This window comes from Seriola lalandi, unplaced genomic scaffold (genome assembly GCF_002814215.2).
Source record: "Seriola lalandi dorsalis isolate HSWRI2012SDOR001 ecotype SW California unplaced genomic scaffold, Sedor1 jcf7180002054522, whole genome shotgun sequence".
Taxonomy (NCBI): Eukaryota; Metazoa; Chordata; class Actinopteri; order Carangiformes; family Carangidae; genus Seriola; species Seriola lalandi.
Window position 1 is genome coordinate 1,889,924 of NW_019525075.1, and position 22,197 is coordinate 1,912,120.

The following is a 22,197-nucleotide window of genomic DNA, read 5'->3' on the forward strand; positions in this document are numbered from 1 at the left end:
CCTTTATGGCAGTTTCCACAACATTATGTGGGAGCGTGCACCGTTTAAGCATAATTCATAACACAGAAACAGCCATACAGAAATCCTGGGGCTTGAGGGGCCCCTGGACATCTAGAGCCCCAGAGCACCTACTCACTTTGCCTGCTCGGTAATCCAGCCTTACGTACATGTATTCCCATGTCTACTCTATGTGTCCTTAAGCTCATATCTTATGACACAACCAGCAGGAGTTTAAACAGAATGCCTAGCTCATGCAAGTGTCTCACTGTAGGAAGATTTGGCATCCTAACTACTGTATGTGGCATTCCCATTTCTACACTACATTCTCACTATTCCTCATGAGGATGTTTAAAGGACAGAAATGCTTAGTGTTTGCTACTGCATCAGAAGAGCTTTTTTTGCTATCACTACAGCGAGCGTGAACACTAAAATGCATGACAATGAAAACGGGGACAGTGATTTCAAACTCTGTATTTGCTCAAGAGTAATAAAACTCACTGTATTCACAGGTGTAACTGGACAGATGTCTCTTTTTTTGTGGTCTCTTTTGTTCTATATCCATAAATAACTGAGACCACCTTGTGTTTGAAGTCAGATACACGCAAAAATGTTAATAAGCAGTATGCCATACAGTTGTACTTCCGGATGTAGTCTCCCTCAGTAGTTAATTAAAAAGGCATCTTTTTGATCTCATAATAGCCCTGCTGCCAGGGTAAACAAAGCAAGTGACAATGACACAATAATGGATTTTTGCATTTCAAGAGAAGATACAACTTTAATACAGGTCTATTTTTAACTGTTTTGTTTAGTAACATATTTAGGTATGGTATTTATTTAAATTCTTGGTAAAAGCATCATATCATGCTCTACAAAATCTAGTTATTGTTACATCTGCCAAGGAGGTTGTGTTTTCACCCGTGTCTGTTTATTTGTCAGCAAAAGGTACTGTACTGATTTTCACTGAACTTGGTAGGGGGATGGGGCATGGGCCAGGGACAAAAGCATACAATTTTGGAACAGATCTATGAAGTTTGGTGTATGTTGTTTGACGTTGGCCTTGGCAGAGGTCTGCACTCTCCGAGTGCCCTTTTAGTGGGTATGTAGTGGTACGTATTTATCTTTTGTTTTGAGTTTATCATCACTGAACTAAAGACGAGGAATAAGACATTTGCTAACAAAATTTAGGACTGTTTAGGGCAATTTAGGACCACTGGCCTGTCGTCGTCGTCTCGTTCAGACCAAAGAAACAGGAAATCCCTTTTCTCTGCCCACTTTGTCTTGACTGACAAATAAAGACTTTGGTGAAAACTGGCAATTTGAAATTAAATAGCTATTGGTAAAAATTGAACTGTAAAATAAAAGCAGACTTTGTAAAATATTGAAATCAAAACTGCTGGAATGAAATAAAAATGACCTGAAATAAACTCATTGTGAAAAGAAGCAAGATGAAAAAAACAAACCATAAAAAGTTAAATTTCATTTTCATACTATATCTTAGTCTGAATGGTATGATGGGATTTACATTGAATTTCGGAGGTAATATTCATTGAAATAGAATTTCAGAATTGTGTTCAACTAAGGAAATTTCAGACAGGACATCTCAAAGAATTAGCACAGTTCATACAGTATTGCAACCTTTCAGCCCAGTAACTCAAATACAGTATATTGTATTGCACAAAACAACATTGACTGCACCATTGATACAATTCTGTTATGCTGCTATGAACAAGACCTTTAACATGGAAGATTTGTACGTGCACATATTAACACATACTAACCAGCCCTCTGGTTTGGTTTCAGTCGTCGGTTGCTGACCCTGTCACAGTTGCGTCACGTAACCATGGAGACATACCCTGCCTTACCTAACCGTTGTCCCACAACTCTTGCACTGGCCTCCATATTACTCACTTTATGTAAACATAGACTGTAAAGATGCGTTGCTTTTTCAGTGTATCTATTTGAAACGCGTTGGGATAGCGTAGCAGCCAGAATATTTAATGTGGGTAAATACACACCTGTTTTTCCCCCTAACGTTCACGTGGAGTTACGTAAAATGTTCAGGAATAATTATCAGGTAAGTTTATCGTAATCCAACTAAATGAACTATTCTGCAAAAGCCATGCTCTTTGGACATATGCTATCTTTAGTCTCATATGAGCTTTAGTCTGGTGTAACATTAGCTACAGGCTCACAATGACAATACATTTTGTAGGGTGGAGCTGTGGTTGAGATCTTCAGCGGACAGGGAAAAGACCCTGTAGCAAAATGGAAACTCTGTGGTGGGCCGTCGGCCATATACAAGGTGAGTTTTCGGAGTTGCTATTATCTTATCTCATTTTTATTGTGATTAATATAGCACATAATCAGATTTAACTAGCTCATGTGACTTGTTAGTGAAGCTGGCATCTACAGGGCCTGGAGAGAAAGCAACAAATGATATCAAATAGTCCAAACATCGTGCATTTAATGAATACCACAGAGCTGAATTATCGACCTTGAATGAATCAATGCATTACAAAAGGAACGTCAGACTGAATGCTAAAGAAAAGCAGGTCTATAGCTTTACACTGCACAGCCATCATGGAAAGCTCCAGTCCATAATTACATCATATGTTTAGGTTCCCACGTGAAGTTTTGGGACGCTAATGTCAGACCTTGTGAACCTATCATTGCAAACTCAGGGAAAAGTACAATCCCAAGTTAGCACTGAATTGCACTGTTAGATATGGGAGAATGCAAGCTTGTTCTTTGCACAGACTTTAAAACTCAAAGCTCATATATATGCACTCATAAAAACAAGCATTTGCAGTCAATGAGAGCAGTCATACCACAGGTGCACAATAGTGGTCATACTCAGCAAGGACTTAGAACTGGCAAGTCTGTATTATTTCTTCCCCCAGGAGTATAATAAAGAAGTCAAAGGATTTGTTTACTGCCTGGAGGGAAGCAGCCAGACAGTCAAGATGCAAATGCCAGAGAGTGTGAAAATGTCTCGTAAGTCACTACCATACTAGCACTCATTTATAAAGTTTGTTTTGCTTATTTCCACTTATTTAAAGTAATTCACCTCTTTGCCTATTCTTTTTCTTAGTTGGGCTTCTGCAAAGATTCTTGGTCCTTCAAGTGAATATTCCTCAGTGCAAAGACTTTTCTATTGAGTTGGTGTAAGTGCTGTCAGTTTTTTAAAAACATACTTTTATATACCTTATAAATGTGAGCTCACCTTAAACACTATTTGTGGGAGTCTGCACTGTTGTGAATTTCAATCAAAAGATCTTTAACTGAACTTTAACTGACGAAATTAGGCTTTAGAAGTTATTTAATGGAGTAAGTTAGCATTTTATCACCAATGTATTCCAGAAAAAAGTTTATATTGTAAACATTGTATACAGTAAAATACTGCAAATAATTTACACAATAATTAATCAAATTGACTTCCCCTCAGACCAATGAAAAAATGATTAAAAGACTGTGAATGACTATTAATGGGTTGAATAACCATTTGTTATTAAGATATTGGTAAACTATTTTCTACAAAGAAGCCTTTTATTTGTCAGCAATTGTAAATAACAGGTTACATTTAAATTAATAAGCCAAATTTGTAAAATGTAGTATAATGTGTGGATGTAGTGCTTATGGTTCTCCGCCACATGTTTTGCCAGTTGGACGTTTTGACTGTGCACTTGTGTCTACTTCAGTGAGATCTAGTTAATACTCCTGCATTTAGTCACTGAAAGGAGAATGTCTTTCTGTTGGATACCAATGTTCCTATGATCAACAAAACACAATTTATGCAATCAAGGCTGTTCAGGAGTTCCCAAGATGTGTTTATTGTGCTTAACACTTACTTACTTACTACCTACTACTTACTAATTCACTTCATGGTAAAATTTAAAGTAATGCAGGCACATGTTGCGGTATACAACACAGGTGCTGTCATGTAGACCATATAGAAAACCAAAGACAGGCATACTGTCAAAAGTTGAAATCCATTCTTACTTACCATTATTTTAAGCATCTGGAATAATTGCCATTGTTCTTCTTCCCTTAGATAGTCTCTTGACAGCAGAATTCACAGCACTATATAAAGGTGAAAACACCTTTAAGGTTACCTTAGCTTGTGACTTTCTCTGGTCAGGACTTCTTAGCGACACCAACGATGCTGGTGATAATTTTTTTTTTCTGGTCCGTTGTCTGCTATTCACAGGATAACTGATTCAGAGCACCTGAAAAGAAGACTTCATTTATCAACAGTGCATAAAGAGTTGTCTGTCACAATTTTACATGCAAAGATACCTTTTGTGGGATTGAAACGGAATATTGTGAGTATCTAATGAGTATCTATCTAGATATTATAATGTGTTATCACTGGTGTGCATAATTTTATTCTTTTAACTATGAAATCATATTTCTGATGTCTCAGTGGTCTACTTTGTGCCTCGACCTTGAATCCTTCACTGCTGAACTGTTTAAAGGATTTTTGACACTGGATGGCATCACTTTGTTTGCGACCTGTAAAGTCCGCAGAATCTTCACCATGAAAACAGAGCCTACAGGAATGTCAGATAATGGTAATGTACTTGGTCACACCCAAATGATTCATGTAAAAACAGTTTTATCAGCTTCTCTTTAAGTGTCCTCCATGAGTATTACTATTATTAAAGACATAGCAAAGCAGTTTTGATTGAGGCCAGCCAATGTCTACAACTAAATTTGTTGTCAGTCTTGTAAGTTTATATGAAATATTGTGTGGAGAGAGAAACAGACAGTTGGCCAACGGACAGTTGGCTGAGAGTTCATTGTTTTTATGTCTCCTCACTGGCGACAGCCATGGTATTATGTTTTCAGGTTGTCTGTCCCATTCTTGTGAATGCGATATGTCAGTAATGCCTTGAGGTAATTTCTTCAGATTTGGCACAAACATTTACTAGGACTCAAGGATGAACTGATTAGTTTTTGGTGGGCAAAGGTCAAAGTTCAAGGTCACAGTGACCTCTTTTGAATGTGATATATCAGGAATGCCCAGAAGGAATTTCATCATATCTGACGCAAACATTAATTTGGACTCAGAGATGGACTGATTAGAATTTTTGGTGGTCAAAAGTCAAGGTCACTGTGACCTCATGAATTCATACGCTAATTGTGACACAATTAAACACAAATGGTCAAAGGCCAACTTCACTGTGACATTGTAATGTTCTGCAAAAACACTCAAGTAGGGGAGATTGTGACCATATTTGCTGCAGCTTGGGTGGTTGGCAGAGGCATACAACTAGTTTGTTTAACTCTGATTTAGCTCAGCAGTGCCAACAGCTGCATGCAGTGGTTATTCGGTGCACACTGACACTACCTGTCAGAAAAGGCAGCTCTCATTTTGTATTTGTCAACTGATCAAAGTGTTACCGTTGTTATGTGATGTCATGACATGATAATCTGTTTTTGGTTTATTCTATGATTATGATTAATCTGAGATTGCTCTCATTTTAATCTAGATATGTTTCTCAGTGGAGCTGGTCTCACGGACTTGATCCCTCGTAGCTGCCAGTTCCCACCAGATGTAAACCATGTAACTCAGATGTTTAACATGGAGAATTTGAAAAAGACAGAGATGAGGACTGGCCTTGTGAATTCTGACCGTGGTAGGTAAGATAAAATCAAATGTTTCTGAATTGATCAATAAACAAATGACAACCCACAGAAACATTTTGCTCTAGTCAACAAAGCAAACAACTTATTTGGCCCAATGTGGACCCCTGTCCACACAATTATGTGTTCTTTTGGTACAGGTGTGTTTTTCATGGTCTGGGCTAGGCCCCTCATTTCAGTTAAGGGAAATTGTATTTCTATATACAATGCTATTTTAGACAATAGTGTGCTTCAGTTATGTGGTAACTGAATAGGGAAGGCCTCTTCCTTTTTTAAAATGACAAAGCCCCCACGCACAAATCAAGGTTTGTAAAAAAAAAATGGCTTTCCGATTGTGGAGTGGAAAAACTTCACAGGCCTGCACAGACCCCTGATCTCAACCCCAACCAACACATTCAGGATGAACTGGAGTCCAGCCAGGCCTTAATATCCAACATGAGCTCACTAATACTCTTGTGGATGAATGGGAGCAAATCCCCGCTGCCCTTTTCCTTTCTTTAAATCCAAAATCTCATGGAAAGCATTCCCAGTAGAGTGGAGCCTGTTATAACACCACATTAATACCCATGGTTTTGGAATACAGTGTTGAACAAACACATATAGATATACATATATTCATAGAATGGGTTTTTCTGGGAGCAGCTTTTGACGGGAATTCTGAGGGTGTGAATTTATGCATTTACAGTACAAGTATCAGCCACAATCCACCCATGATGCAGTACACAGAAGGATACAGAGAAGCATCATGGTGCAGAGATTGTTACATGTAGAGAAATGGTTTTCTCTAAAGGGACTATGATGATAATCGATTTGTTTTCCGCGTATGAAATTCTTGTGGTCTTCATTTTTGTGTTCATTTGTGCCTCACCTGTACTTAGAGAGCTGCAATTATCTCCTCATATAAGAAGATATGCACCAGTAATCCAGTTCCGCCGCCTCTGTGGCCTTTTTATCAGTGCTTATTTATTTGTTCTGACAGCTGTCTAAGTCATGTTGAGTCAACCGGCAATGCCCATAGAAGAGAGCAGTAACCACAAGCAAAAAATATCTTTTCATAATTAGCATCTGCATTATTAGCATAACATTCCTAATCATAATTAAAACGATTGCTATTAAAGTAGGCATCCAGTTTAACTGTGACGAAAGTTGCTTTGTGGATATTGTTGCTTCAGTACCCAATCTGTCAGAAACTGTTAAAAGTAAGCTACAGTAGGTTTTGTCATGCAACAGCAAACAAATCCCAATATACCAAAGACATTCTGTTATTCTCAAGGTCAATACATTTTCACAGATCAAAATATTTTTTAAGTCCATCAACTACCATATACTGTATTTCACTTTTGTATCATCATTCATTGTTCAATCTGCCGCATCAAAAAAAGTGTGCCTCTTTTTCTTTAAGGCCATCCAGTTCAGTTTGTCTGTATCATTTTGTTGGTTTTGCGTGTTTTGTGGACTAGAAGTGTGTGCTCTCTGCTCTGATGAGGATCAGACAGAAAGCGTGTTTTGCTGTTAGCACCAGTGGAGTTGTCCTAATGAGCCGTGCCACAAATAAGAAAGGGTCAGGTCATTGCCATGTCACGACTCCCACTGCAGCCCATTATTTTCACATGATGATATAGAACACATTGACAGATTAAAGAAAAACATCAATTCAATCAGCTCAGCAGCAGTCTAATTTATATTCAACCATTTGTTTTCTTTGTATGTGAACTGCATGGTTTAATCAATTGGCTCTAACTCAAAGTAGTACTGTCTGCTGCAGCTCACGAAATCGTGTAAAACATCATTAATACTGAAACGACGCATTCACTTGACTCTTGTGCTCAGCTATCGGCAACTGGACTTCAGATAAACAGAAATTTATCGCAGTATAGTCTGGTTATGTTGGTAATATAGTGTATCAAATCTCAAAAACATACTCCAGTACATAATGTATAAAAAGCCTTGTTTTTAAAGTATTCTGTTCAGGGTAAAAAAAAGACTTTGTGGCTAGTGTGAAGGCGGCTTGTCACTGATCTTAAAAATGGTCATCTGAACCCTTCACAGTGAACTGGCTTCATGCATGTACTTTTCATCAAAACAAACTGTGTGACTTTTGTAAATCTGAAGCATAACCTTCGTAAGTTGCTATGGGTACTTAATCATTAGTATGACTGACAATAGATTAAGAAATGGCTTAATATTTTCAGCCCTACTTTCCATATAATTGAAGTTCAATGATAAGTGGTGCTGTACCATAAATCAAGCATAGTCATAGTCAAGAAACATCGTATCCAAATAACAGATCAATAATAGTCATGAATAATGGGAATTTCCCTGCAGTTCGTGATCAGTCTGGCACTGCCAGATCAACCGGTTACCGACAAACCAGGCCCCAGGGTGTTTTACAAACAGCCTCAGGCTCCAGGACTTCAGGACCACCTCCGCAAACTGGAAGAAAAAGCAGTGCAGCCTCAGATGGAATGGATAGAAATGTACTCTTTATCTTAAATACGGTAATTGCATGAATCCTATAATAAAATATCTCCCTAATTGATTTGGACCATCATGTCATAAATTACAGTAAGCATAAAGTAGAATATGTTGTCTTTGAACTTGCTTTTCTTCTTTTGCTGTTTCCTCCAGGGATCCCCATTCAGTAGAAGGAACCAAAAAGTCTCCACTGAAAGTCAGAGCATTGCCAAACTGAGTGAGAATTTATCAGATGGAGAGCCGTCCCTCATTGTTCATGGAGGTAAATTTTTCATTCTTCATTAGTTTGTTTCTGTGTACACTAACTTACTCATGCAAAGAGCCATAGTTTATTTTCCACTTATCAGTCTATCAAGTCTTTAAATTGAATGATAAATGGCTATACCGGAAAAGTAAGCAAGTAACAGTGTATTTTTGGAGAATTAACTGCTCACATCAGGGTCCAAATTTTTGTTTGATGGTGCATGGGTTTGCTGCTACTCATCCTAGGCCCCATTGAAAAGCAGTTAACATGGAAGCAGCTAATGGCAGAGGAAAATAAGAAAGAAAGAAATGTTATTTATAGTCTTTTGTAATGTGGACCCCGAAGCAGAATGCACTCAGAGCAAGTATAGTAAAAAAACAATTCACTTTGTTCAAACAGAGTCAGTAATAGGTAAGCAATCAGTGAAGGCAAAGAAATCCAAAAGGGGAGCTGGCATGGAAGCATGCAGTATATGAGGCAATTTGAACTCAAGAGAGTGAGTTTGTGGTTTAGTATATATACTGTATATACTAAGAAATCTACTATCTAGTAAAGAAATACAGATGATAAGTTGTTGGAAAAGATCCAGAGAAGTTACATCCAGTTGAAAGAAAATATTACATGGCACATTATAATGTCTTATTTGGAAAGGCCTTACCTACTTGCTACAACTTTTCAGCTAGCTTCCCAAGCCCTAATACCTTCCAACCCCTAACTGCAACTTCTGTCATTTGCCAACCTTTAACCTTGGTCTTGTTGGGATGAAGACTAAATCTCATTAACCGATCAAAACTTAATTTACTGATCAGATGACGTGAAATATACAGTATTTACTAAACTTAAACGATACTATGGAAAATGTGCTTTTATGAGTGTTACACCTTAACACACCTTAGACACTGATATAATAACAACATAAATGAAATCAAAATAACAATTCTAAAGGAAATTTAATACAATTACAGTAATAACATTAATAAAAAAAAAAGTAATACCTGTTTTCAGCTTTAATTGATGACAAAGTGAGGAGCCACAAGACTTGCTAGTGACTCTAGCTGGCTTTATCTCAATACCTGTAACTGTCCTATGTCATAAAAGAAGCTTTATAGATGAAAATCATACGCTTCTTTTCCTGACGTGAATATAATGTGCACCTATGCAGATCAGGCTAATAGCTGTGTGACTGCCCACTGTAAAAATGCAGACTGTATTCCTCTCATTACAGCTCTTTTTGACGTTCGGACTGCACACAATTATTCTTCTAAGCACTGTGAATCAGTAAAAGCAAGAACCAACAAACGAACCAACTCTTACAGTATGTTCTCCCAACCAATTAATAACAGCTTTTACAGTTTGTCATACACCATCATTTGAGCATGACTGAATGCAAAAATGGAGGATTAAAATTCCTTAATTCAGTTGAACATAATGTAGCTGGATCTATTCCCTCTGCACTGAATGAATGTAAGAAGCTCAGTTACTGAAATGCCTTCATTAATAGGGATTTTCACGGTGCATAATCAGTTCAAGGATATGCTTCTGGCAAGCTTTAATAACATTGTTGTGTGACTGTTTTGTTTTATAAAGCTTTTCTAATGTTGCAAGTACTGTATGTAGGAACACCTGGCGGGTTACAGCCTCATCCGCCAACAGACAAGCAGGGATCAAGGAAGCTGCGGGTCCTCAGTGCTGGGAGAGAGAGGCTAGCATCATCAGGTAAACTGCATATTATACTCTGGCTATATGCTGGGATATACTGTAGTGTTAGGTACGCTGAATTAATAATAGTTTAGTACTGTATGCACAGGTATTTAGTTCTAATTAACAGCCCATTCAGATGCTGTGCATGGTCACCACAGACAGAGGAGTAAAACCAGGGAGAAGTGCACTCCTCCATCCAGTTGCCGAGAGGGCAGGCAGCAACCTCTGATCCTAACAAAAAAGACAAAACACCTAACAGCAGGTGAGGCTCACATTTGCTGTGAGTGGTGAGGGTTCAAGGCAGCAGGAAGCAGCAGCAGGAGGACAGGTACACTTTTAGACTGAGTGATGGTTAGAAAAGCATAAAAAGACAGCGAGTGATGGGAGAACAAGACAAAAGAGAATAATATGCGTGTTGAGTGATATTGATGTCTACTTTGCATGTTACAATTTCACCAAGTAGCTCCTTAACACTTGAGAAAAATACCTATTCCTACTCTTAATTCATAAATTAGATCACTTCAAAATATTGCATGAATTTTAATGAGCCTCATTGTGTGCTTCATACACCGTGGCGTTTGTTCCCTTTTTTTAATCTTGCATAACCCACGTCAAGGCCATTTGCAGGATTTTTGTCGAAGTAGCCCCTACTCCAACCCACACACTCTCCCCCCACCCACTACCACACACACAGGCACACACACACACACACACACACACACGCACACACACACACACACACACACACACACACATACACACACACACACACACACACAGACACAAATCTACACCCGCATTGTGCTCACAAAATGAGTGCATGTGCTCTGAAAGCTCATTTATGGATGTTTCTCTACAGCAGTAAGCTCCTTTGCTGCCGCCCTGCCCACAGACGGAAAGTAGTTAGTTCATTAATGGTAATGTGGCACATTAAATAAAAGTCAGAGGGACATCTCCTGGGCCCAGGGTTTGCCACACAGTGGGCAATTAGAGAAAGTGATTATACTGTCAAGAGGTTCAAATGTGCTCACTCATTCAGATAGAGGTGGTTCTTTCTTTGAGCTCAGGCCTATCATGGACTTTAATGATTCAGTGTTTCTTACATACACACCTGAATGTGTGCAACTTTCATTTAAGGTTGAAAAAGCTTTTACCCCCCTGGATATATGCTCAGGAACATACTAGTGTAAGATATTATAACACTGCTGTAAGCGCTGTCTGTTTTTCCTTGAACAAAAACAAAACCAAAATGAGATCAATATTTGCTTGGAATACAGATGTCTAGGCCAGTTAAATTTTTTAAGCATTTTTGAACTGAGCTGCTGTGTCATGAGTGAGAATTTAGCAGTAAACTGGTGTTCTTCGTAGTGATTATGTTGTTTACATTGTTTTATTCTCATTAAGGTATCAGCATAGCAGGGCTATTAACTGAACCTACAGAAATGTCAGTGCAAGAGAAATTAATGTTCCCTTTTGGCAAGCAGTGGAATTCATTACAATCTTGCACATTGTTGTTATGAATTTTTATGTGCATATAATCAAATGAACTTAGAATGACATCAGCCACATTATGAAAACATTAAAAAGGGATTTATTACTCACCGTAATTAAACTCCTATAATTATTCTATACTCTAATTTGTCGCCAAGTCCTGCATGTGTATTCTGAAGGACTTATTGAAGTATTATAGCATTTGTATATTCAAAGCCCTAAACTCCATTATTTTATGACATTGATATGCAACCATATCTTTTTCAAAGAGAGAATTTACTCCTAGTTAGGTTAAATCTGTCTTGCTTTTGTTTTGTCTTATAACCTTTTATTTTAGATGAGGTCATTGCTGCAGAGGAAAGTTCCAGAGCTGCTCTCAACTCAGCAGAGTGTCTCTCCTGCTCGATCTGTCCAGGTTTGTCTTCTGACCTGCAGGTCTGGAGCAGCTGGGAGAGTAATGAGGGGTCTGAGCCCCAACTCACTCTGCAAGAGGAGGTGTTCATTTTCTCATCCCAGCCTCACTCACCCAAACGAGGGCAAGGCCAGGGTGACCAGGAGAAGATGGAGATGGGAGATGACCAGGTTCAGAGCAAGAGTAGGAGGCGGTATGAGGCTCAGCCTGAAGATGACTTTATCGGCAGTGAAATTGATGAGGTACGTTTGCTCTGGAGGAGAGACACAAGTACACTGTATTTTAAATGCACACACATTTGAAGTGCATCTTATGTTGATCCGACACATAATGACTATCTGCCTTGAATGAGCAATTTAGCTGCATTACATTCACATACGCTAGTAGTTTTGACAAATACCAGATTTAAAAACTATTTGTCCATTTTACGAGTAACATTTTTTACAACAGAAGTCTAATTTAATCACACTTCATCAGCAATTAATCAGGGCATCATAAAATCTCACATTATGCCTGCAGTTGGATTTGATCAGTTAATTTTGATTAAATTTGAAATATTAACTTAAGTGTTAGTATCAAATCAATCACGCCTTAGAATTTGTATTTTGGAGTGCATAGTTTCACATTGCCCATTTTACAGTATACTTTGACTTCACGGGTCAGTAGGGTTATTTATCCTCAGATAATTTATTAATGGTTCTGAGACTTATAATAAAGGAAAGTATTTTTCTTTATGCTGAGCAGGGAAATTAAACTGTTGAACTATGAGTACAAAGATGACTATCTTCAAAGAAATGCTAATTGCTTTTACTTATTTAAAACGTTATAATAAGTTTGATAATTCCGATTTAAGAGCCTCATTTTGTTGCGCTCCTGATTAGTTTAGCCTTAATACAATTTTTTTGCCATTCATGTACTGCACTCTGTTCCTCCTGTTAAAGACAAAATACATCCATAGTGCATCTTTTTTAACTTATTTCTGAATGATGTGGATAAGGTACCAATCACAGACATTGTGTGAAAATCTTCTCGAAAACATGAGCAGTAAATGTCAGATTTTGGTATCTGTACCGTAGGGCTTCTCTCAAGACTCACCATGTTCCACCGACACTGTGTGCCTGTGCAGATGTGCATGTATAGAACTCAAACCATGGGAATCTGGTTAGAAAAACAGTATAACACAGGTTTGTTTGAAAAATATGATGCTTTTTATGGTGACCTTTGTAAACTGCAGGTATAGTCCTTGTCTCCTGCAGAGCTCTATCCAGACTTGACATTTTTCTGTAGATTTTGCATTTGTTGTTGGTTTGAATTATAATTTTATATCTATATTTGCCTCTGTTTAAAGTGCACAACTTTCTCAATTCCCTTGGCTGTCATTTTACATTGTTTACAAGCCAAAGAGAGCATATTATTAGCTTATTATCAGCACTGGACTACACCCCAAAACAAAAACAAAGACAGAGACCAATACAAGTAGTTACTGCTGTCAAGGTGGGGGGAAATCATACAACACATTCACATGCGTGCACACACACCCACACACGTACACACAAAAGCTGATTTCAAATGCTGCCCTAATAATGAGTCTATCAAAATACTTTCAAAAGTAACAAACATCCACCCACCATAACAAAGCATTGTCTGGGCTTTGACTAGTAGAATATAATGTGCAGCATATTTTCTTTCTTTCTCCTTTCTTTTGAAAAGACCTGCTGTACCCTACTGTTAGTACCAGGACAATGCATCTGCACACTGAACTGTGTGATTGAAAACTATAGTAGGTAACCATTGGCATTTCTATTACTTGTTTCAACCTAACATTTGCTCTGTTGCCACTAATATTGCTATGCCTATGGTTACATAGCTTATAGTTAATTTCCTTCTTCACCTTTATATGTGAAAACCACTAATGTAACTTTTTGGAGAATGTCCAAGGGCGCTTTAGGAAATTAACTGATAGCAACTACATTAAACAGCTGAGGTGATAGAAATGCATGCACAAAAAATTAAATTACAGCACTTCACAATGAAATAACACCGAAACAGTGTCTGAGGGGGGTGTTTAAAGGAGCACCTCTTCAAATTAACACATTCAAATCAGCTGCCATCACTCTGTATGAACTAGGGTTAGAGGGTGAAAAAGAAGTGTGTCATTTCATTCTGTGAGAGCAGAGTAAGTAATTTGATGCACTGTGTTTTGACACAACCAGCAGAAAGAAGGGCATTTTTATGTTTTCTGGCTCCCCACCTACAACTTTTCAATGAGATGGTCATTTTGAAAATGACTATTCTTCACAGGGGGAAAAGGGAGAGAGTCACACTTGTTTGTAATATCCAAAGAAAACACAGTTTTATAAAAGGACACAATGGCTATTCCCTCAGGTATCCAAAAAGATCATATATTGGATAACCACAACTTTTTCAACTATAAAGTACACTCCGACAGGGTGGTGTATGGTGAAATGCTTTTCTGTGATAGATTTTTGTGATGGCTGATGGAACAAGTCAAAATAAGTTGGAGCACAAAAGTGTAAACTGCATATTGCCACATATGTTGAAAAAACACTGTACCGTAGGACTGCTGGAGTTATTGTAATGTCTTCATACAGGGGGAAAATGAAAGCCATCAGCTGAGGAACTTCATTTAAATTATGAGCTTTTCTAATTGTGCTGCACAGTTTCTTTCAAATATTCAATCTGGCCTTAATCGCTGCTGCTGACTTCTGCTTCCTCACTAAAACAGGCTGCTAATGCTGTCTCACTGGCCACAGTTTAACCACAGTCTCAGTTCTATTGCCAACAGAAGAATCACATACCTGGTTTAAATTAAATAACATTTCAGTGTTCAGTTTCCTAATACACTGGCATTACGGTGCGGTACCAGTAGGTCAGATAACCAGCTGTGGATGAGGTACAGGAGGATTTTGTTGAAGGGATTTAAAGGACATCATTTCTGTTGACATCAGGGTAATTGTTAATATACCATTCTAAAAGGGTGTGCTTTCTTAGTTAAGGAATTGCCGCAGGGAAGCATTCTTCAGTGTAGGACTGTAGATGTTTGGTTCCTGCTGAAAATAACATTTAAGAACCCATACAGACAAATATAATGACAAAGATTCAATGTGTCAAGAAACATTTGGTGAGTTACCATTTAAACATCAGTGAGCTGTGATGACTCATGTTAAACTATTTTAAGCTATTTATATGGCTTACAACCTGTAATGGTTTGACATGATGACCACTTGATGTCTGTTATGATGTAATGCTGAAGAGGAAATGTGCAGAATAGCATATTATGTTGATTACTGTAAGAAAGAAAGAATTATTATATATTTAAAAAAAAAAATTATTTTATTATTCTGTTATATTGGTATATGTTTACATATATTCAGACATTTGACTATATGTATGTATAATGATGTCATGGAATAATCAAATTCAGACACACTATCCGTCTTTGCAAACAGGCCGCATGGCTTTCAAATTCCCAAGCAACAGATTTTCAAAATTGTAAGTTGTAACAGACAAATCAGTTAGATATACAGGTTATCTTCCTTAAGCACAGAAGTGCTGGGTGTAGAGGACATTTTCCTGCATTATTCATGCAGGTAATACATGGAAAAAACGAAAAAATCTCATTTTGGGTTTAGGAAACCACCAAGCATTACAGATTGAAAAAGAGTGAACGTTGAGGTTCTACCGCTCTGTAGAGCATATATGTGAAAATAAGAATTAAAAAGATTTTTGGTGTAAGATGTCATCTTGCAGAAAAGCTTGTGTACACGTCCCAAAAATAGGCCTGTGCCTGACAAAAACACATTGTAACTGAAGTCTAAGAGTCAAAAAGTACCACTAGTGGTTTAAACAGACCAAATGACCGACTTCATAGAACCCCACACTGTCACTAGCAGGAATAATAGAGAGAGCTGCAACATGCTGGATTTGAAAGGCTATGGATGCCTGATTTGCTTATAAAATAGAACAGATTTATGTATAAAGTGCATCACATGCAACACAGGTTGTGAGACATTTGACCTAATCTTTGCAGTGCCAAAAACCTTAGCTTGCTAAACTACCATATTCTGCCACCATGGTTATAGTAATAAACCTGACTGTGGTTAGTTGGCATCTGACGAAAGTTGGCCTGATTTTGATTTTCATTCATTTATGGCAGGGTGCTCAATTCTCAACTTGGAGCAATATCATCTTTCAAGGTGTTGCATCAGGTTCATGCAATTCTTTTGAGCTAACGTTTGTTCTTAAACATAGAGAAATATTAAAAGCAAAACAAAGCAATGAACTTTCAGTGTATGAACTATTTTGAAATGTATGAGATAAAATGGACCATGGTAGAATTAGTCATATACTCTGGGAAATACTGTTATTTTAATGCAATGATAACTGTGCAGTAGAGCAGAAAACTGCATCCTTCCCACTCATATTCAATCACTAGTCAAACAACATGTTCTCTACACACAGGCCAGCACACACACACACTGCAAACCCACATAGTCACAGCCACACCCATATAAGGCCTTTCATAATAAATAATAAATGTAGCTCATTGTTTATTCACTTACACTTATGAAAATGATAAAGAATAGAGAGAAAAGCAAAAACAAATAATGCATGGAGGTGAGATAAAATCCTCAAGGGGCTTATGATAACCTTTCACCCCAAAACAAACCTCAGAGATGAAGAAAACACCTCAAAAACAGACAGCAAAGGAAGGAAATAGAGAGCAGTGATATAATATAATAGAGAGTCTTGCGGCACTAAGGAAAGCCTCAAGTTGTTAGATTCTATGTCTATATTATAAACTTAGTATGCTGGCAATCTGGGTGTGAGTATTCCACAGTTGTTCTCTTCATGTATTTCATGTAGAACTAGTCTAGAAACAGCTTATTACAGTATCTCACTTTCACAATATACTTGATAATATATCTTTGGCAAGATAAGTTATATAATTAAGTGACTAATATTGGTCTTCACAATTTCCGTTTTTAACAACTGTTTTGATGAATTTGAATACTCCACCACAAACCTACTGTGGTAAGAAAAAGTATGTGAACCCCTTGGAATCATGTGGTTTTCTGCATTAACTGGTCATAAAATGAATTGGATAGAATCTGATGTTCATCTAAGTCACAAGTATAGCCACAACACAATGTGCCTCAGCTAATAACACACAAACAATTATAATCCTTTTTTCTTTAATCAACAAAGCCATTAAGTATTCACAGTGCTAATTGAAATATTATGTGAACCATTTGGATGGTTGGATGTAATAATTGGTTGAACCTCCTTTGGCAACAATAACCTCAAACAAGCACTTCCGTCTTCTGCGTCTTAGACCTGTACAATGTTCAGCAGGAATTTTGGATCATCCTTCCTCCAGAACTGCATCAGCTCAGCCATATTCTTAGGATCTCTCATGTGAATGTTTCTCTTCATGTTGTTCCACAAAATCTCTATTGGGTTAAACTGGGTTTTGACGGAGCCAATCCAAAAGGTGGATTTTCATTGGTTGAAGTCATTCTGTAGTAGATTCACTTTGATGTCAAGGGTCGTTTTCCTGTTCAACTTCTACTGAGCTTCAGCCTACTTCACCTTTGGGATAATGTTTACATGCTGGTATGTAGTGCAATTTTTACACCCTACATAGTGCTGCACTCTCTTCCCAAACAATTCAGCATTAGTTTCATCCATCCATAAAACATTTTCCCATTATCATTGTGCAGTGTCTAGGTGCTCTTTGGCAAGTGTCAGGCACGCAGTGATTTTTTTATTCCTAGCATGGTAGACTTGTGAACACAGATGTTAAGCAGCTCCAATAATTCATTTAAGCCTTTAGCTGTTACTCTGATGTTCTTTGTTACGTTACTGAGCATCTGCATTTAGCCTTTAGAGTGCTCTGGATGCTCACTTCTAGAGAGAGTAGCCACAGAACTATATAATCATTTATAGACAGTATGCCTAATAGTGGATTGATGAACTCTAATCTCTTTGAGATTATTTTGTAACCCTTTCCAGCTTCATGCAAATCAGTGATTCTTGATCTTAAGTCATCTGAGATCTCTTTGTTCCCATCAGCAGCTGCTTCTTGTGAATAGCAAACTCAAATCTTTGAGTTTTTCTGGAGCAGGGGCCCACTTCAATTCAATAGTAGTCAAAAGAAGCTCTAACCCACACATTCAGTCTGGTTTCATTGACTGGACTCCAGGTTTGATAACTCCTGATTCCAACTACTTTTTCCAACCTACACTGTGAATGTTTGATTGATGTTTTCAGTATATAATCATAGTTTGTGTGTTATTAGTTAAAATATATAGATAGTGTTTGTTCATAATTGTAACTTAGGGAGCTCTGACCATTTTTGAAGGCAAATTTATACAGAAATGCAGATAATTCCAAAGGGTTCACTTACTTTTTCTTGGCACTGTATGTTTTGAATATAAAACATTCACCCACCCGTACACTTGAATATGAGAGCTGAAAAGTTTGTAGCTTGCTCTTTCGTGGACGACTGCAGCTTTGATTCACAAACAGTCCCAAGGGATTCCAGCTGTGACCCAGTTTCACGGTGAAAGAATAAGTATCAAAACGTCCATATAAACTTTCCATCACCTCTTCAGCATAATCACTTCTGCTCTGTCCACACGTACTGTGTGCATGGTATGTTGTAATTGCAAAATACACAGCTCAGCCAATTTCTCGTTAGCTGTCTACATCTACACGCACTACACTTACTTATATTGGTCTGGGGTTCTAAGGATGGTCAACTGGTTTACATATGTTATTGTGTGACAGAAGTGGTTTTTGCTGCAGGAGTTTTTTCGAAAAGTTTCCGTGGGTGTTTTGATACTTTTTTGTTTTTTTTTCCCGCAGTGAAACTGGGTCACAATTGGAATCCATTGTTGCTGTTGTGAATCCAGCTGGTGTCCTCAGTAAAAGAGCAAACTTTTCAGAACCACACATCTTTCAAGCCTACAGGGGTGACTGTTTAATATTCAAAACTTTTCAGTGGAGTATTCCTTTAATGTCGGAAAAAAAACCATGTACTGTTTCTGTATGTGCAGTGTGTTATGTAATCTGATTGGTAGGCAACAAATTTTGAACTACATTACTGAGTGTTAACTTTCAATCTGAAGGTGGGAAAGATTAGCAGACTTAAAGAGAATGTCATTAGCCTTTTTAAACGTGAGGTTAATTTAAAAATGAGCCACCAACACCTACTCAATCCCAATGACTGTTTGCCATCTCATTATCATGTTTCATTAAGCACACATCAATCTAAAGGGCAGAGCATAACATTTAAGTTGTTCATCTAACAGAAATATTAGAAACCATCTACCATACAGTATGTTCTTAGGTCATCACTACTTATCCCTTTTTACAGTGTGTTTTACAGTCATTTTAAAGCAATTGTTGTTCACTTAGTACTTGTATTTCTTTCAGGATAAGAGCTATGCCACGTTCCAGCAACAAAGAACTAGCATCGAATCCAACCCTGCTACTCCCAGAAATCCTGATCCAACTTTGAATGTCCATCCTCAATCTCATAAGATGAACCAAACTTCGCTAAAAGAGCTTAGTCCAGCCACCACCAATACTCAGTCTCCTTCCATTGGGAGAGCTGAAGTAGCTGGGATGGTCCCTACACGCTGCCTCTCTCCCAGTGCGAGACTGAGCAGACTGGAACACAAGTGTGGCCCGTGTGGATCAGAGGTAATGAAACAGGTTCTGGATGGGAACAGCAGTGTAACACTTTCTAGGAGACTCCTGAAAAAAGTCAAATTGGCTGACTCCCCGCAGCACAAGGTAATGCTTACAATTTTAACAACCAACAGCCCTCATCAAGAGTGCAATTTTTTTCTAAAACAGAGACAAGCATATAAATCACTATTATTTTGAATTTCAACCTCATAATTAACTGAATAGCTGTCCATTGGCGAATAGCCCTCAGTGTCTTCACTGTGAGATGAACATGTCTGATGCTACATTACATTGTCATTAAAATTGGAAAACCTCTCATTGTGTAAACACTCACAAAGCAAACATTCTCATTATCGCACAGATGTAATAATAACAAGCTTGACCTCCCTTCTTCCATTTTCTACATTTGCAAAAGCAAGCTGTTTTTTCCCAGTTTTATACATAATGATATTTGATTTAAAAAATATGGCAGCAGCATTAAGGAAAACAGCCAGAACAGCGTGTTTATGTCACAAGAACTTTGAATTGTTGTTTTAAAGTTTGATCTCCTGGTGAAGATATTCAATCTTAAAATAAAAAATATAAACATTAAAAAAAAGAATAATAATTTAATCAACTGACCCTAAAATGAAAGGGGTCACCTGTAGTCCTAAAATCAAGGAGAATGAATGTTGCAGCTCTTCAGAGGTTTTTAGACTTTTTTAGCTCATTGTTCTGGTTTTTATCACATGCAAATTTACATTATAGTTGAGTGTGAACCAGTCAACAATATTTTTAAGCAGCTGTTTATATCCAAAAAAGCTTTGTTAAACGCCCTGTACACTATTTGCCCCACAGCCAACACCAGACACACAAAGACCACAACAAAATAAAAAGAGTGCATGTTTTGGGGTTTTTCTTCCTCCAGAATGTATTAATGTTACATGGTTCCATTTGAACATGCTTGTTTATAGTTATTGTCATTGAATCCCAAAGTCTTTAAGAGATAGTTTACAGTTAAAATTATATTCATATTTAATTGGGATATGCAGAGTGAGTTGTTGAGGTTGTAGCAAATGTGTATCATTAGTATTGAACACTCTGATGGTATTCCTGTCTAGCTGTCAATCCACGTCTATAGAAATGCGTGATCACTGCTGATTTGGACAGCTAAAGAGGATTGGTGAAAATGTTTGTATTGCCTTCCTGAGAGGGATCAGACCATGGTCTGTTACAAATTGAGGTAGGCCCCTTCTCCAGTTGAAAAGATCTAGGATCAGAGGATAGTCAACTGGAGCGATCACAGGGCCTGAAGGGAGATCTGTCACTTGGCTGTTGCTTTCTGCGTTTACACAACTCACTGCTGAGACATATCCCAGCATCCTTCATCAGTGCAGCTCCTGACTGCTGATTTGTGCCGACTCTAGCAGGCAGCATGCAGTGAAGGCTTTGACTGAAAGGTTGTCAGAGAAATATGACATGGAGTTTGTTTCCCTCCCTGCAGCCCTGGTTTATTGACTGCCATTGATTTAACACCATGGCAACACCAGACTTCCTTGCACTTTGTCAGACGAATCAAGTTAGCATAGCACTCTCTTAAACCAATAGATCCACTGTTAAAAGACATTTCCTCTTAGGGTCAAAAGAGTGGCTTACGTCCAGCACTGCCTTGAGCTCTGTCTGATTTACACTAGTTTGTTGGCTTCGTAAAACATTTAGTCAATTTTGTGGATTTAGTTTATATGTGTGACTGTGACTAAGTGCAAAGTACTGTCTTTTGGATTTCTTCCATATAAGTAATCTTTGTTTTATGGGCGATTGTTTTTAAGGAAGAAGAAGATGAGAAACTGGAGCCTGTTGATTCCAGTCATTACGACTCACACCTGCTTGGCAGTCTAAGGATGCATGGGGATGATGATGAGGAGCTCCGAATGCTGGCAAGCCTAAAAAGGGAGCAGGAGGAAGATGAGTGTAGAGCCTCGGGCCTCAGTGCATCTCAGATCCACCAGTGTAATGTCAGCATCAGTATGAGCAGTGACGACGCCTCGACATGGACCCACATCTCCATGGTCTGTGCTCACATACTCTGCTACATTTGATCTTTTGCTGTTGATGCATCATTAACAAGCAACATACATGCAGCTTAACTACAAATTACAATCATTAGTAGGTTGTTCCTCTTTCTATCTCCGTCTGGAATAATTTCTGTGACCCTCGCTGATCCTCACCTGCTAATTTCCATTTCAAGCCTCCAACTTATGCTACCAGAAAGTGCTAATGCACCTCTTTCTCCAGTGTGTTTTCTGCATTACAAAAGATTATGGAGATAGAAACACTTTAATTGGCCTCTTACAGCTTTTAAAAGTACACTGGCAGAATATCCACAGTCTCCCCAGAGACTAAAAATTATTTAGGTCATTTGAAATTATCCCCAGAAGTCTTTTTAGAATTCAAAGATGGTATAGTTTGCTCTTGGCTATTGAAGGTCATTTAGATCTATGGTCCATTAGCATAAGCACATTGCACTTAT

The 22,197-nt window shown here is 38.0% G+C and overlaps 1 protein-coding gene across 1 annotated transcript in view; it reads left to right on the plus strand.

Moving 5' to 3' along the window:
• Positions 1 to 2,053: 2,053 nt before the first annotated feature.
• cfap20dc (CFAP20 domain containing) overlaps positions 2,054 to 22,197 on the plus strand; it is a 30,115-nt gene continuing 9,971 nt past the window's right edge. The window contains exons 1-14 of the mRNA XM_087176006.1: positions 2,054 to 2,074; positions 2,213 to 2,302; positions 2,901 to 2,994; positions 3,092 to 3,164; positions 4,208 to 4,322; positions 4,424 to 4,571; positions 5,493 to 5,639; positions 7,972 to 8,144; positions 8,275 to 8,383; positions 8,611 to 8,646; positions 10,188 to 10,328; positions 11,895 to 12,211; positions 19,431 to 19,793; positions 21,497 to 21,736. Of these exons, the coding sequence (XP_087032132.1) occupies positions 2,054 to 2,074; positions 2,213 to 2,302; positions 2,901 to 2,994; positions 3,092 to 3,164; positions 4,208 to 4,322; positions 4,424 to 4,571; positions 5,493 to 5,639; positions 7,972 to 8,144; positions 8,275 to 8,383; positions 8,611 to 8,646; positions 10,188 to 10,328; positions 11,895 to 12,211; positions 19,431 to 19,793; positions 21,497 to 21,736 (2,067 nt within the window). The remainder of the gene's footprint in view (positions 2,075 to 2,212; positions 2,303 to 2,900; positions 2,995 to 3,091; positions 3,165 to 4,207; positions 4,323 to 4,423; positions 4,572 to 5,492; positions 5,640 to 7,971; positions 8,145 to 8,274; positions 8,384 to 8,610; positions 8,647 to 10,187; positions 10,329 to 11,894; positions 12,212 to 19,430; positions 19,794 to 21,496; positions 21,737 to 22,197) is intronic.